At 48.0% G+C, this 13,754-nt stretch overlaps 1 protein-coding gene across 1 annotated transcript; it reads right to left on the bottom strand.

Moving 5' to 3' along the window:
• Positions 1-330: 330 nt before the first annotated feature.
• LOC124700153 (histone H2B.1-like) lies at positions 331-1,036 on the bottom strand. The gene has a single exon (XM_047232322.1). The coding sequence runs from the start codon at positions 973-975 to the stop codon at positions 517-519; it is 459 nt and encodes a 152-aa protein (XP_047088278.1). The 5' UTR covers positions 976-1,036; the 3' UTR covers positions 331-516.
• Between the last annotated feature and the right edge of the window lie 12,718 nt (positions 1,037-13,754).

The raw sequence follows: 13,754 nt of genomic DNA, 5'->3' as shown, positions 1-13,754 counted from the left end.
TGGAGACAAAGAAGAACCACGAATCTAAAATTATAAAAACCACAAGGCACAAACACATAGCAGAATCTAGTACAAGGCCTAGTATCTTTGTACACTGGACAATACCGAATCTGAAAACCGTTACAAAAGTATGCAACTAGGTACTGCCAGAAATGCTTCCTTAAGGTTTGAACCTTGGTTTAACAAAATCAGATCCATCAATAAATCAGATATTACAACCAAGACAGGCCATTGGCATCTCCAGCACACTCATACAGCACTAGTGCTACTACTAGTACTTGCAGATAACCAGAGGCAACAACAACGTTTACCACCAGACACAACTTGCAATTCAGCTTGCCAAAAGCATGTTCATTACTAATTCAGTTCTCACAACCAACCAGCCAACAAAACATTGGCAAATTCAGAGATTCCCATCCAACATTAGTACTACTACTTGCAGATAGAAAGAGACAGACAACCACTAGTCACGGCAGGCAACTACAATTACTGCTAGATACAGACAGGCAACGAGATCTAAGATGAGGTGAACTTGGTGACGGCCTTGGTGCCCTCAGAGACGGCGTGCTTGGCGAGCTCGCCGGGGAGGACGAGGCGCACGGAGGTCTGGATCTCCCGGGAGGTGATGGTGGGCTTCTTGTTGTAGCGGGCGAGCTTGGCGGCCTCGCCGGCAAGCTTTTCGAAGATGTCGTTGATGAAGGAGTTCATGATGGACATGGCCTTGGAGGAGATGCCGATGTCGGGGTGGACCTGCTTGAGCACCTTGAAGATGTAGATCTTGTAGGTCTCGACGCTCTTCTTGCCCTTCTTGCGGCCCCTCTTCTCGCCGCCCTCCTTGGCGGCGGTCTTGCCCGCCGGGAGGCTCTTCCCGGCCTTGGGCTTCTTCGCGGCAGGCGCCTTCGCCGCCGGATCCGCCGCCGGCTCCTCCTCGACGGGCTTCTTGGCCGCCGGCTTCTTCTCGGCCTTGGGCGCCATCGCTGCTTCGAGGTCGGGAGGGGAAAGTGGGGATTTCGCTGGTGGCTTGTGTGTACTGGAAGGTGGGATGCGATGTGGGGAGAAGAGGACGGAGGTGCTGTTTTTATAGAGAGGGAGAGGTGGGCTCTGATTGGTGGAACGCCCGGTGTCGCGGATCGCCGAGATGGAGAGACAGGATGCGCCCGGCGCATCTGATATGGACGGCCAAGATGTGTTCAGGCGCGGATCGCTGGCGTGGCAATAAAAGTTGGGCGGGAACAGGAAGGCAGATGGGTCTCGGAGCGCGGGACGGCGAGAATGGTTTTCGATTGGAAACTGCTGGGCGTCCCCCGGGGGATCTGATTTCCCAGCCCCCGGGTCGCCAGCCGTCGGATCGGTCATCTTGGACGGCTAGATCTGGTTTTACTGAATGTAGCAAAAAAACACCTCCCGGCAGCAAAAAAATAACCCGCTTTTGCTACATTGTAGCAAAAACGGTTCGTTCATGAAGTAAAAGAAAAAGTCTAAGCTCGCCGGAATCTCGCTGGAGACCTCGTCGGAGACCCCGTAGCAAACATATTACGCAGATGTAGCAAAACCGCAAATAAATTGTAGCAAATTGTTTTATTCATATATTGCAAATCTTCTCTAAGACATCAACGAAGACCTCGCCTGCAGCCGGCAACAGCACCGTCCGAGATTGCAGCAACTCCGTTCATCTAGGAGAGCAACGCCAGAAGCCGCTAGTAGCAACTCCCTATGTCTATGGTAGCAAAAAATACACCCCCCTTCAGTAGCAATGCCGGACACCTTAAATAGCAAAACTGGCCTCCACAGGTAGCAAAACTTCTAACGAAGCAAAGGAGTGCGAGATGGAGGCGGCGCTGGTAGCATCGGCGGCGACCACATGTAGCATCGACGCCCTGGGCTGGTAGCACTAATGACAGCCACTAGTAGCACATCCCTCCCCTTGTACCAGTGCCTCCTGCCGCTCTTAGCAGCGCCGCCCACCACCGGTAGCAAGGCAGGCCGGCTGTTGTAGCAAAGCCCGGCCGCCCTTGTAGCAAAGCCCGGCCGCCCTTGTAGCAAGCCCCGCCTCGCCTTGCAGCAGCAGCCATGTCTAGGACCTTGGGCGACGTCGACCCCGGAGGGCTGCACATGCCGGGAGTCAGGGGAACTGTCGACCGCGCGTGGGGAAGGCGGCGGCTGCAGTAGGATTTGGTCGGGGAAGGCGGCGGCCGCGCGCAGGGCAGGTGAAGCACGACAACACGCCGTGGAGCCTTAGGAGGGAGCGGGAGCTGCGGGAGGCGGCCGGCGACAAGCGCAGAGCAGGCTGGCCGGAGGAGAAGGTCGGGGAGGCGGCGTCCGACGAGCCGGGCCGGCACGCGCGAGCTTGGAGCCGGGCCGGCGGCGGTATAATCCGGCGTCCGGCGGCAGGTATATGGCGAGCGGGGAGCATATGGTAGCGCGGCGGCGAGATCTAGGGCGTGCGGCCAAGGTATCCATGGGGACCGGCGATGGGGTGTGCGGTGGTTGGGCGACGGCGATGGGGAGAGGCACCGGCGTCCGGCGCAAGCGCGGCGCCTCGGGCAAGGTCGTCCATGGAGTTGGGGGTTGGGGCAGCGCTCCTCTGTCTCGCAGATCGTGGCTCGTGGGGAAGAAAGGGGATCGACTGGGAAGCGATAAGGTGGGGCCCATAGAACACGCGTCCTGTGCTGCATGCGGGGGTTGGGAGGACGCGATCCCCCGGGGGAATCAGATCATTTTCCTTTTCGATTTCGCGGTTCTACCGGCGGCTTCGAAAGGATCCACTAGTGGGCGTCACATGCACGTTTTCACAACTTATGCAACATAATCAGAACCGAAATCATTTCAATTTATGCAACAGATTTTGTAAATGAATATGATAAGAAAGTTAGAGCATCTCCACCACCGGCGCCCACAAACAGTCGCCAGCAGGAGCGCCGGCACTGTCGTATGAGCGCGCCGGCACATCATCCTCCATTTGGGGAGCTGCTCCCACACCGGTGCGCTCCATACGACAGCCCCAATAGATGATTTAAATTTGAAAACTCAAATAAAAACATAAAAATTCGAATAAGTTTACGAATTTAAAGTTTGAGCCAACACACGGCCACCAAATTCGAATAGGTTTTCGAATATGAAGTTTAGGCCAATATACGACCACCAAATCACCATCTTCGACGCAAAAAACGGCTTCCAAGCCAGCTGATCAGATGAACGAGGTCACGGGCAGCTCAACCTCGACGACTTCCTCATCGGCGGCGAGCCCCGGTGACAACAACAGGATCCACGGTCGCCGGGGGAGGCATGAACATCGTCGGTGCCGGCCGAGAGATGAACATGGAGGGTGCCGGCGGAGACATGAACGTGGAGGGTGCCAGGGGAGACGCCGACGCAGCTCGCGCCGCCATCACCTCTTGGCCGATGCGCTCGCGGTACATCTCGTGCATCGCCCGTGCCAACGGATCCATCTTCTCCATGCCGACCATCAAGATCTTGGATTCTTCAGACATCTTGGCCAACGAAAGTTGCGTCGCTTCGTTGGTGGCCTTCATGATAGCAACGTGAGCTTCCATCTTCGCCGCTTCCACCTTCTCCCTCTCCAACTCGATCTTCATGCCTTGCTTGTCGAGGATTGCCTTTCACACAATGATAGACCTATCCGCCGCTTCCTTGTTCTCCACCGAGAATGAGGTGATCATCTTCTCAAGGGAGGTGTCCATGGCAGCCAATACCAGCGCCACATTCCTCTCGGCTTGGCCTTCTTGTTGCCAATGGGGCGCCCGGTGGAGGCATCGGCTGGATCGACCGGCCCATCTTCCCCGTCCTTCATTAGAGTGTGGAGGAGGTCGTCCCATTTCTTGCAACCTTGTAGCTTGTTGTAGCAATGCATGAAGGGGAAGTCTTTGACATCGTGGTTAAACTTGTACATGTCGAGGGCTTGGATCATCTAACAATACATGATGGGCAAAACAACATATGGAACAAGTTGGATCATATACATGATGCAAAATAAGATATGGAACAAGATGGATCATCAAATAAATACACTATAATGCATTATGAAAAAGATGGGCGTAGATCATACCCAATCCACCGTCGTCTTGCCACTCTCCTTCGGGCCTTAATCTTCTCATAGTAGCCACGGAACTTGCTACACGCTGCCTTGATCATGTTCCAACAGTGGGAGAGGGCGCCCTCGTTCCGGTTCATGTGTATGTTGGCGTAGTCACCATAGTTCTTCTTCTCGTTGAAAGAATCGAGGATGCGATTGTAGTACTTGCCTCCGATTTGGTTGGCGCCGGTGATGGGGCAACTGATGGGATTCGTAGCATAGAAAACAAAAAAATTCCTACCGCAAGAACGAATAACAAGCCAAGATCTAATCTAGTAGATGGTAGCAACGAGATGAATGTGAGACTAACACTCGAAGATTCCAAAGCCTACGAGATTAGATCTCGTGGTTGATGTAGTCGATCACTTGCCGCTTTCAAAAGCGCGTAGAAGATCTTGACGGTGCCACAATCGGGCAGCACCTCCGTACTCGGTCACACGTTCGGTGTTGATGACGACGTCCTTCTCCCCGTTCCAGCGGGCAGCGGATGTAGTAGATCCTCCTCGGAATCCCGCCAGCACGACGGTGTGGTGACGGTGGTGGTGGAGATCTCCGGCAGAGCTTCGCCGTAAGCGCTGCGGGAGAAGGAGGAGGTAGTAGCTAGTGTTTGGGAGAGAGGGGGGCTTGGGGCGCCGGCCAAGGAGCCCCTTGGTGGTGCGGCCAAGTGTTGCCAGCCCTCTCTGAAAGAACATCTCTCACATTATGTTTTGTGTGTTTGATGTCAATATATATGTGATACACTAATGTTTGTTTAAGTGGTACAGGGATTACATAGGTATTTATTCATGTGTGTTGGATTTGATTGTCTGTCAAAAGAAATCAGAAAAAGTTGGCCAGGCCGGATAATCCGGGCCGGATATTGTTGAAATATCCGGCCCCCTGATTTTGGCTAAGTCTCATGAGGAAAAGCAGCGCAGTATAGGGGCCGGATTTTTGCCCGGATATTGTCCCGGTATTGTACCGGGGCCGGAATATCCGGGCCGGATATTTTGGAAATATCCGGCCCCCTCGATTTTGGCTAAGGACTGGAAGAAAAGCAAGTCTGGCATTGGGCCGGACATTTGGCCGGATAAAGTCACAGTTTTGTCCCGAAGGCCGGATTATCCGGGGGGGGGGCGGATTATCCGGCCCTTACTTAGGCCGGAATATCCGGCCCCCCGGAAGCTGCAACGGCTCATTTTCGAGGGGAGGTATAAATACCCCCCTTCTTCTACCTTGGTTGCTTGCTCAATCATTACACAAGAAATCTGCCAAGCCACCTCCATTAGAGTCACCTCAAGAAACTCAAGATTTGCAAGATCTCCTTTCTCCCCCAACCAAAGCTCTTGATCTTTGGAGATTCGAAGGAGAAGACACCGATCTACATCCTCACCGAAGCGTTCTTCATTTCCACCTCTCTTGTTTGAGGGATCTCATGCTAGTGTTCCTATTTGGTTCCCTAGTTGATTTGTTGTTCATGTGTTGTTGTTGATTGTTGTATTGTTACAGATTTGGGAGCCTCCAATTTGGTTGTGGATGTGTGCCCCAAGAACTTTGTAAAGGTCCGGTTTCCGCCTCGAGGAAATCCCTTAGTGGAAGTGGGCTAGGCCTTCGTGGCGTTGCTCACGGGAGATCCGAGTGAAGCCTTCGTGGCTCGTTGGTTTGGCTTGCGTAGTAACCACACTCCTCCAAACGTAGACGTACCTTCTTGCAAAGGAAGGGAACTACGGGAATCATCTCCGTGTCATCGCGTGCTCCACTCTCGGTTACCTCTATCCCACTCTATCTCCTATTGCGTAGCTATACCTTGCTTAGTTGATATCCTTGTCATATAGGTAAATTCACTTAGTTGCATATCTAGAGAATTTACCTTTTGTGTCAAGCCTAAATTGAAAAAGAACTAAAAATTGGTTAGCACCTATTCACCCCCCCTCTAGGTGCGGCATACGATCCTTTCAATTGGTATCAGAGCCTCGGCTCTTATTACGGGCTTAACCGCCTAAGAGTATGCCGAACAAGGATCCCACGGAAGAGGCCACCAAGACGGTCTCCATGGAAGACTTCAATTCGTTGAAGTCCTCCATGGAAGCCCAAATGGAAAGCATGAAAAAGATGATTGCCGAGCTTTTGGCTCCGGCCCTTCCCAAGGCTCCTAGTGTAGAGGTAAAAGACACGGGTGCGTTAGATGAGGGAGAGGCTTCGGACTTACCCTCATCTACCAAACCCGTGGAAGGTGATAACTTAAACACTATCAAATCTACCAGTGCATCTCCTAGGGGAACTAGTGGAGGTGAAAGCTACAATCGAGTAGCTCCACCTTTCCTATCTCCCGATATACCGGTTCCCCATCCCCATTTGAACATTCGGGCGACCCACCTAAGTTTTCTATTGATAATTTCGATACTTGGCAATTTGAGTTCCGCTCTCATGTTTGTAGTGCCTCCAATGAACTATGGAGAATCATCTTGGAGGGCTTCAAGCCATACAACCCCGACAAGCTGGCTAGAAGAGAAGCGATTGATAGTCAACTCAACAACACCGCCTTACACATGATTCAAACTAGTGTGGGGACACCGGAATTGCATCGTGTCCGGAACTACACCACCGCCAAGCAAGCTTGGGATGGCTTGGCCGCTTGTTGCATTGGAAGTGAGAGCACAAGGAGGAACAAGTATAATGCTCTTAAGAATAAAGCCGAAGGGTTCATGAGGCTACCGGATGAAGATCATGAAGTCATGTATGGAAGACTTCTCACCGTTGCCGATGCCTTCCGGCTTATTGGTGCCACCCACATCAATGACACTTGGATCAAGGAGAAGTACATTGAATGCATGATGCCATTTGTACCCATTGATGTCAAGACTCTTGTGGGGAGGGAATGCTATTCCTCTCTCACCTCTCAACAAGTCGTGCACGAGATGCAAGCTCTCAAGGTGCTTGAGGAAACCTCTCATGATTCTCGCAATCGTGCTCTTGGGATGGCAAAAGGTTCCAACCTTGCCTTGGTGGTCAACTCCGTTGAAGAAGTGATTCATCAAGAATCTTATAGGGCATCTTGGAGTATGTCCTATCCGGAAGATTTGCAATGCCACTACCATGATCACATGGCCTTCCATGCAAAATCCTTTTGGGTTGATCCCTCCAAGGCCAAGGAAGACAACATCAAGAGGAACAACAAAAGTGGGTTCACTAGCTTTGGTCCAAAGACAAGATCATGCTACAATTGTGATGACAAGCGCCACTTCATTGCCGAGTGCCCCTATGAGAATAGAGAGCTTCATAATGGGAGGCTCATTCCCAAGGACAAGAGCAAAGACTCAAAGGGCAAATATTCAAAAGCCCCCAACAAGAAGTTCTACAACAACAAGACCAAGAAGGGCAAGAGGCCCTCAAGAGTTGTGCTAGTAACAAGGGAATAATATTCATCCGATGAAGTTGAAAGTTCTAGTGGTGATGAAGATGAAGAAAGCTCAAAGGAATTGGCCGCCATCGTCACCACCAACATACCCTCTTCATCTCTCTTTGAATCTCCCAATGAGAACCCTCATACCAAGAATGCACATTGCTTCATGGCAAGGTCCTCCTTGGACACACCTATTGTGCTATCAACTCAAGAAGAGTATACCTCCGGAGATGATGATGTTGATGATGAAGAAGATGCAACCTCTAATGGCTTGGTCGCTCTTGCCTCCCTCTCCACTAACTCTTCATCACCAAGTGAATCCCCCAATGAGGTCATTCTTGTGGAGGAAGAAAGTTGCCTCATGGCTAAATCCTCCGAGGTATCATCTCCTAGTCCCTCTATGCCTAACATATCTAGTGATCTAGGGGTTGATGATGCTAGTCTAAAAGTGAAACAAGAAATGCTAGATTTTGATTTCATTCTCAACCTACAAGGTAACACTAAAAAGCATGTTTCAAACCTCATGGTTCGTTTAGCTCAACAAAGTGATATGCTTGAGAAAAAGGGTCAAATAGAGAGAGAAGACTCTCTCGAAATCCATGCTCTTAAAAATGCTCTTGAGGACAAGTCAAGAAACTATAGCTTCTCTTGAGGAGAGGCTAGAAACTCTTGAAGAGCCTCAAGATAAAATTAACAAGCTCACTAAAGCTAGAGATCTTGCTAGGGCTAAGTCTAAAGTGCTTAAAAAGGAAAAGGCCCAATTTGAGGTTGATCATGAGAAACTTGTGAAGGATCTAGATGAACTAGACAAAGCTCACAAAGCTTTGAAGAGTGAATTCACTACAAGAAAAGTTGCCATGGCCGACGAAGTTGAAGTCGCGCCGTGGTTGCTGGTGTACCATGGCCGACGATTTTGGTCCCTCCGTGGTGCATGTCAAAACTTTTTTTTTCTCGTTTTTGAGGCCACCTAGCCCGACGAAAGCGGCCAAAACGTCGCGTATGGTGGCCCGGGACGTGGTGCATCGCGAATTCTCGGGTTCGCCGGCCGAGTCAACGCAAATCCGCACCGCCGAGGGATGTAGGGCCCGGATGGCAGCCTCTCCGGCATTGTTTTTTTTCTCGATCGCGCCATCTCGTTCAACGTTCTCCGATCGAGCCGTTTACGATGCAGGATCATGGGTCCCGCATGTCATCCTCTATGAACCAAAATTCTTTCTATTCTTGGATTTTTTTGACCCCCCGATTTCCGGCTACTTCCTTTTTCTTTTGATCCCTTGCCGCCTTGGAAACGTTGAGATCGCTGCTGCTAAATGGGACCCGCATGTCATCCTCTATGTGCAATCAACTTTCTTTTCTTGGAGATTTTTTTGGCACCTCAAATTTGGTCACTTGCCTTTTTCTTTCGATCCCCTGCCGCCTCTCAAACGGTGATACCGCTGCTGCTAAATGGGACCCGCATGTCATCCTCTATGTACTATAAAACTTTCTTTTCTTGGAGTTTTTTTGGCACCTCAAATTTGGTCACTTTCCTTTTTCTTTCGATCCCCTGCCGCCTCTCAAACGGTGATACCGCTGCTGCTAAATGGGACCCGCATGTCATCCTCTATGTACTATAAAACTTTCTTTTCTTGAATTATTTTTGGCTGCTCATATTTTTTCACTTGCCTTTTTCTTTCGATCCCTCGCCGCCTCTCAAACGATGATACCGCTGTCTGCTAAATGGGACCCGCATGTCATCCTCTATGTACTATAAAACTTTCTTTTCTTGAATTATTTTTGGCTCCTCATATTTTTTCACTTGCCTTTTTCTTTCGATCCCCCGCCGCCTCTCAAACGGTGATACCGCTGTCGCTAAATGGGACCCGCATGTCATCCTCTATGTACTATAAAACTTTCTTTTCTTGAATTATTTTTGGCTCCTCATATTTTTTCACTTGCCTTTTTCTTTCGATCCCCGCCGCCTCTCAAACGGTGATACCGCTCGTTGCTAAATGGGACCCGTATGTCATCCTCTATGTACTATAAAACTTTCTTTTCTTGAATTATTTTTGGCTCCCGATATTTTTTCACTTGCCTTTTTCTTTCGATCTCATGCCACGTTTGAAACGTTGAGGAACCTGCGTGGCTCATGGGACCCACATGTCATCCTCTATGTACTATAAAAGTTCATTTTCTTGGTTTTTTTTCACCCTCCGATTTTTGGCAATTTCTTTTTTCTTTTGATCCCCTGCCGCCTCTCAAACGGTGATACCGCCGTCTGCTAAATGGGACCCGCATGTCATCCTCTATGTACTATAAAACTTTCTTTTCTTGAATTATTTTTGGCTCCTCATATTTGGTCACTTGCCTTTTTCTTTTGATCTCATGCCACGTTTGAAACGTTGAGGAACCTTCTGGCTCATGGGACCCGCATGTCATCCTCTATGTGCTATAAATGTTTATTTTCTTTATTTTTTTTCACCCTCTGATTTTTGGCTATTTCCTTTTTCTTTTGATCCCCTGCCGCCTTGGAAACGTTGGGTAAGCTGCCGACTCATGGGACCCGCATGTCATCCTCTATGTACAATCAACTTTCTTTTTCTTTTGATCTCAAGCCGCATTTGAAACGTTGAGACCGCTGTCGCTAAATGGGACCCGCATGTCATCCTCTACGTACAATAAAGTTTCTTTTCTTGGATTATCTTTGGCTCCCGATATTTTGTCACTTGCCTTTTTCTTTCGATCTCATGCCGCCTTTGAAACGTTGAGTAAGCCGCCGGCTCATGGGTCCCGCATGTCATCCTCTACGAACAATAAAAGTTTCCTTTCTTGGAGTTATTTTTTACCCCTAATTTCCGGCTATTTTCCTTTTTCTTTTGATCTCCCGCCCCTCTCGAAACGATGAGGACGTCGTTGGCGGGTCGGTCCCACATGTCATCCTCTATGAACAATAAAAGTTTCCTTTGATGGATTTATTTTGAACCCCTAATTAATTTCTCGGATATTTCCCCGCCGCCTTGGAATCGTTGAGGATGCTCGCTGCCTCATGGGTCCCGCATGTCATCCTCTCGTAACGGTAAATGTTTATTTTCTTGGATTTTGTTGACCAAACGATTTTTGGCTTATTTTTTCTTTCGATCACCTGCAGCCTTTAAAACGTTGAGGACGCTGCCGGCTCACGGGTCCCACATGTCAACCTCTATGAACAATAAACGCCGAGGATGCTCGCTGCCTCATGGGTCCCGCATGTCATCCTCTCGTAACGAAAATGTTTCTTTTCTTGGATTTTTTACCAACAGATTTTTGGTTTATTTTTTCTTTCCATCCCCCGCCGCCTTTAAAACGTTGACGACGCTGTTGGCTCATGGGTCCCCGATGTCAGCCTCCCCGTACAAGAAACATATGATATCTTGATTATTTTGCAGACAATAAACAATGTATTGCGCTCTGAGCTATTTCAAACGGATAACTAAATCTTTATTTTTACATAAACAAACTTATATGTTGAATCTCCTTGTTTTTTTGTCTTTGCGAAGCATAGGACTTTCCTGTTTTTTTAGAAAATTCGGAACTTTCCTGTTTTGGAGTGGGCTGAAATTGTACGAGTCAAAAGGCCTAGCGGGATAGTTCGAAGGCCCAGATGTCCGGATGCAGCCCAATTGAAATCTTTCTTCTTGGATTTTTTTCACCCCCGATTTCGGCTACTTCATTTTTCTTTTGGTTCTCGTGCCGCCTCTCAAACGGTGAGACCGCTGCTGCAAAATGGGACCCGCATGTCATCCTCTATGTACAGTAAAATTTCTTTTCTTAGATTATATTTGGCTCCTGATATTTGGTCACTTGCCTTTTTCTTTCGATCTCATGCCACGTTTGAAACGTTGAAAAACCTGCTCGGCCCATGGGACCCGCATGTCATCCTCTATGTACAATAAAACTTTCTTTTCTTCGATTTTTTTGGCACCTCATATTTGGTCACTTGCCTTTTTCTTTCGATCCCCTGCCGCCTCTCAAACGGTGATACCGCTGTCGCTAAATGGGACCCGCATGTCATACTCTATGTACAATCAAGTTTCTTTTCTTGAATTATTTTTGGATCCAGATATTTGGTCACTTGCCTTTTTCTTTCGATCTCATGCCACGTTTGAAACGTTGAAAAACCTGCTGGCTCATGGGACCCACATGTCATCCTCTATGTACTATAAAAGTTCATTTTCTTGGTTTTTTTTTCACCCTCTGATTTTCGGCTATTTCCTTTTTCTTTTGATCCCCTGCCGCCTTTGAAACGTTGAGGACTCTGTTGGCTCATCGATAAAACTTTCCTTTCTTGGAGTTTTTTTACCCCTAATTTCTGGCTACTTTCTTTTTCTTTTGATCTCAAGCCGCATTTGAAACGTTGAGACCGCTGCCGCTAAATGGGACCCGCATGTCATCCTCTATGTACAATAAAGTTTTCTTTTCTTGGATTATCTTTGTCTCCTGATATTTTGTCACTTGCCTTTTTCTTTCGATCTCATGCCGCCTTTGAAACGTTGAGTAAGCTGCTGGCTCATGGGTCCCGCATGTCATCCTCTACGAACAATAAAAGTTTCCTTTCTTGGAGTTATTTTTGAACCCTAATTTCTGGCTACTTCCTTTTTCTTTTGATCCCGTGCCGCCTTGGAAACGTTGAGACCGCTGCTGCTAAATGGGTCCCGCATGTCATCCTCTATGTACAATAAAATTTCTTTCTTCGATTATTTTCGGGTCCTGATATTTGGTCACTTGCCTTTTTCTTTCGATCTCATGCCGCCTTTGAAACGTTGAGGAAGCTCGCTGGAGCATGGGTCCCGCATGTCATCCTCTATGAACAATAAAAGTTTCCTTTCTTGGAGTTATTTTTTATCCCTAATTTCGGCTACTTCCTTTTTCTTTTGATCCCCTGCCGCCTTTGAAACGTTGAAGACTTTGCTCGGCTCATGGGTCCCACATGTCGACCTCTATGAACAATAAACACTTCCTTTCTTGGAGTTATTTTGTACCCCTAATTTCTGGCTATTTGCCTTTTTCTTTCGATCCCCAGTCGCCTTCTAAACGTAGAGGACGCTGCTGGCTCGTGGGTCCCAGATGTCAGCCTCCATGGACAATAAACCTCTCCTTTGTTGGATTTATTTTTCACCCTCTGATTTTGGCTATTTCCTTTTTCTTTTGATCCACTGCCGCCTTGGAAACATTGAGTAAGCTGCTGGCACATGGGGCCCGCATGTCATCCTCTATGTACAATAACCTTGCAAGATCTTCGAGCGAAAGAGCTTGTATTAGTGGGACCCATATGTCAACCTCTATGTACAATAAAAGTTTCCTTTCTTGGATTATTTTTAGCTCCTGATATTCGGTCACTTTCCTTTTTCTTTCGATCTCAAGCCACCTCCGAAACGTTGAGTAAGGTGCTGGCTCATGGGACCCACATGTCATCCTCTATGTACAATAAAGTTTATTTTCTTGGATTTTTTTACCCCTGATTTTTGGTCACTTGCCTTGGCGCTGCTGGCTCATGGGTCCCACATGTCAAGCATCTATGAACAATAAACCTTTCCTTTGTTGGATTTATTGTTTACCCCTAATTTCCGGCTATTTGCCTTTTTCTTTTGATCCCCACCGGCCTTTGAAAACGTTGAGGACTCTGCTGGCTCATGGGACCCGCATGTCATCCTCTATGTACTATAAAATTTCTTTTCTTGGTTTTTTTTTCACCTCTGATTTTTGGCTATTTCCTTTTTCTTTTGATCCCCTGCCGCCTTGGAAACGTTGAGTAAGCTGCCGACTCATGGGACCCGCATGTCATCCTCTATGTACAATCAACTTTCTTTTTTTGGAGTTTTTTACCCCCTAATTTCTGGCTACTTTCTTTTTCTTTTGATCTCAAACCGCATTTGAAACGCTGAAACCGCTCGCTTGCAAAGTGGGACCCGCATGTCATCCTCTATGTACAATAAGTTTCATTTCTTGGATTATTTTTGGCTCCGGATATTTGGTCACTTGCCTTTTTCTTCCGATCTCATGCCGCCTTTGAAACGTTGAGTAAGCTGCTGGCTCATGGGTCCCGCATGTCATCCTCTACGAACAATAAAAGTTTCATTTCTTGGAGTTATTTTTGACCCCTAATTTCTGGCTACTTCCTTTTTTTTTTTGATCCACTACCGCCTTTGAAACGGTGAGGATTCTGCAGACTAATACAAGCTTTTTCTCTCCAAGATCTTGCAAGTTAATAGAATAAATCATGGAATTATTAGGATATGTTTTAAATTTCAAATCCACTTTATG

This window comes from Lolium rigidum, chromosome 3 (assembly GCF_022539505.1).
Source record: "Lolium rigidum isolate FL_2022 chromosome 3, APGP_CSIRO_Lrig_0.1, whole genome shotgun sequence".
NCBI lineage: Eukaryota > Viridiplantae > Streptophyta > Magnoliopsida > Poales > Poaceae > Lolium > Lolium rigidum.
This window is presented reverse-complemented; position numbering and strand designations above follow the sequence as displayed.

Bases quoted from the DNA above. Each gene is read 5' to 3' on its own strand.
- LOC124700153 (XM_047232322.1), bottom strand. From the start codon at position 975: ATGGCGCCCAAGGCCGAGAAGAAGCCGGCGGCCAAGAAGCCCGTCGAG.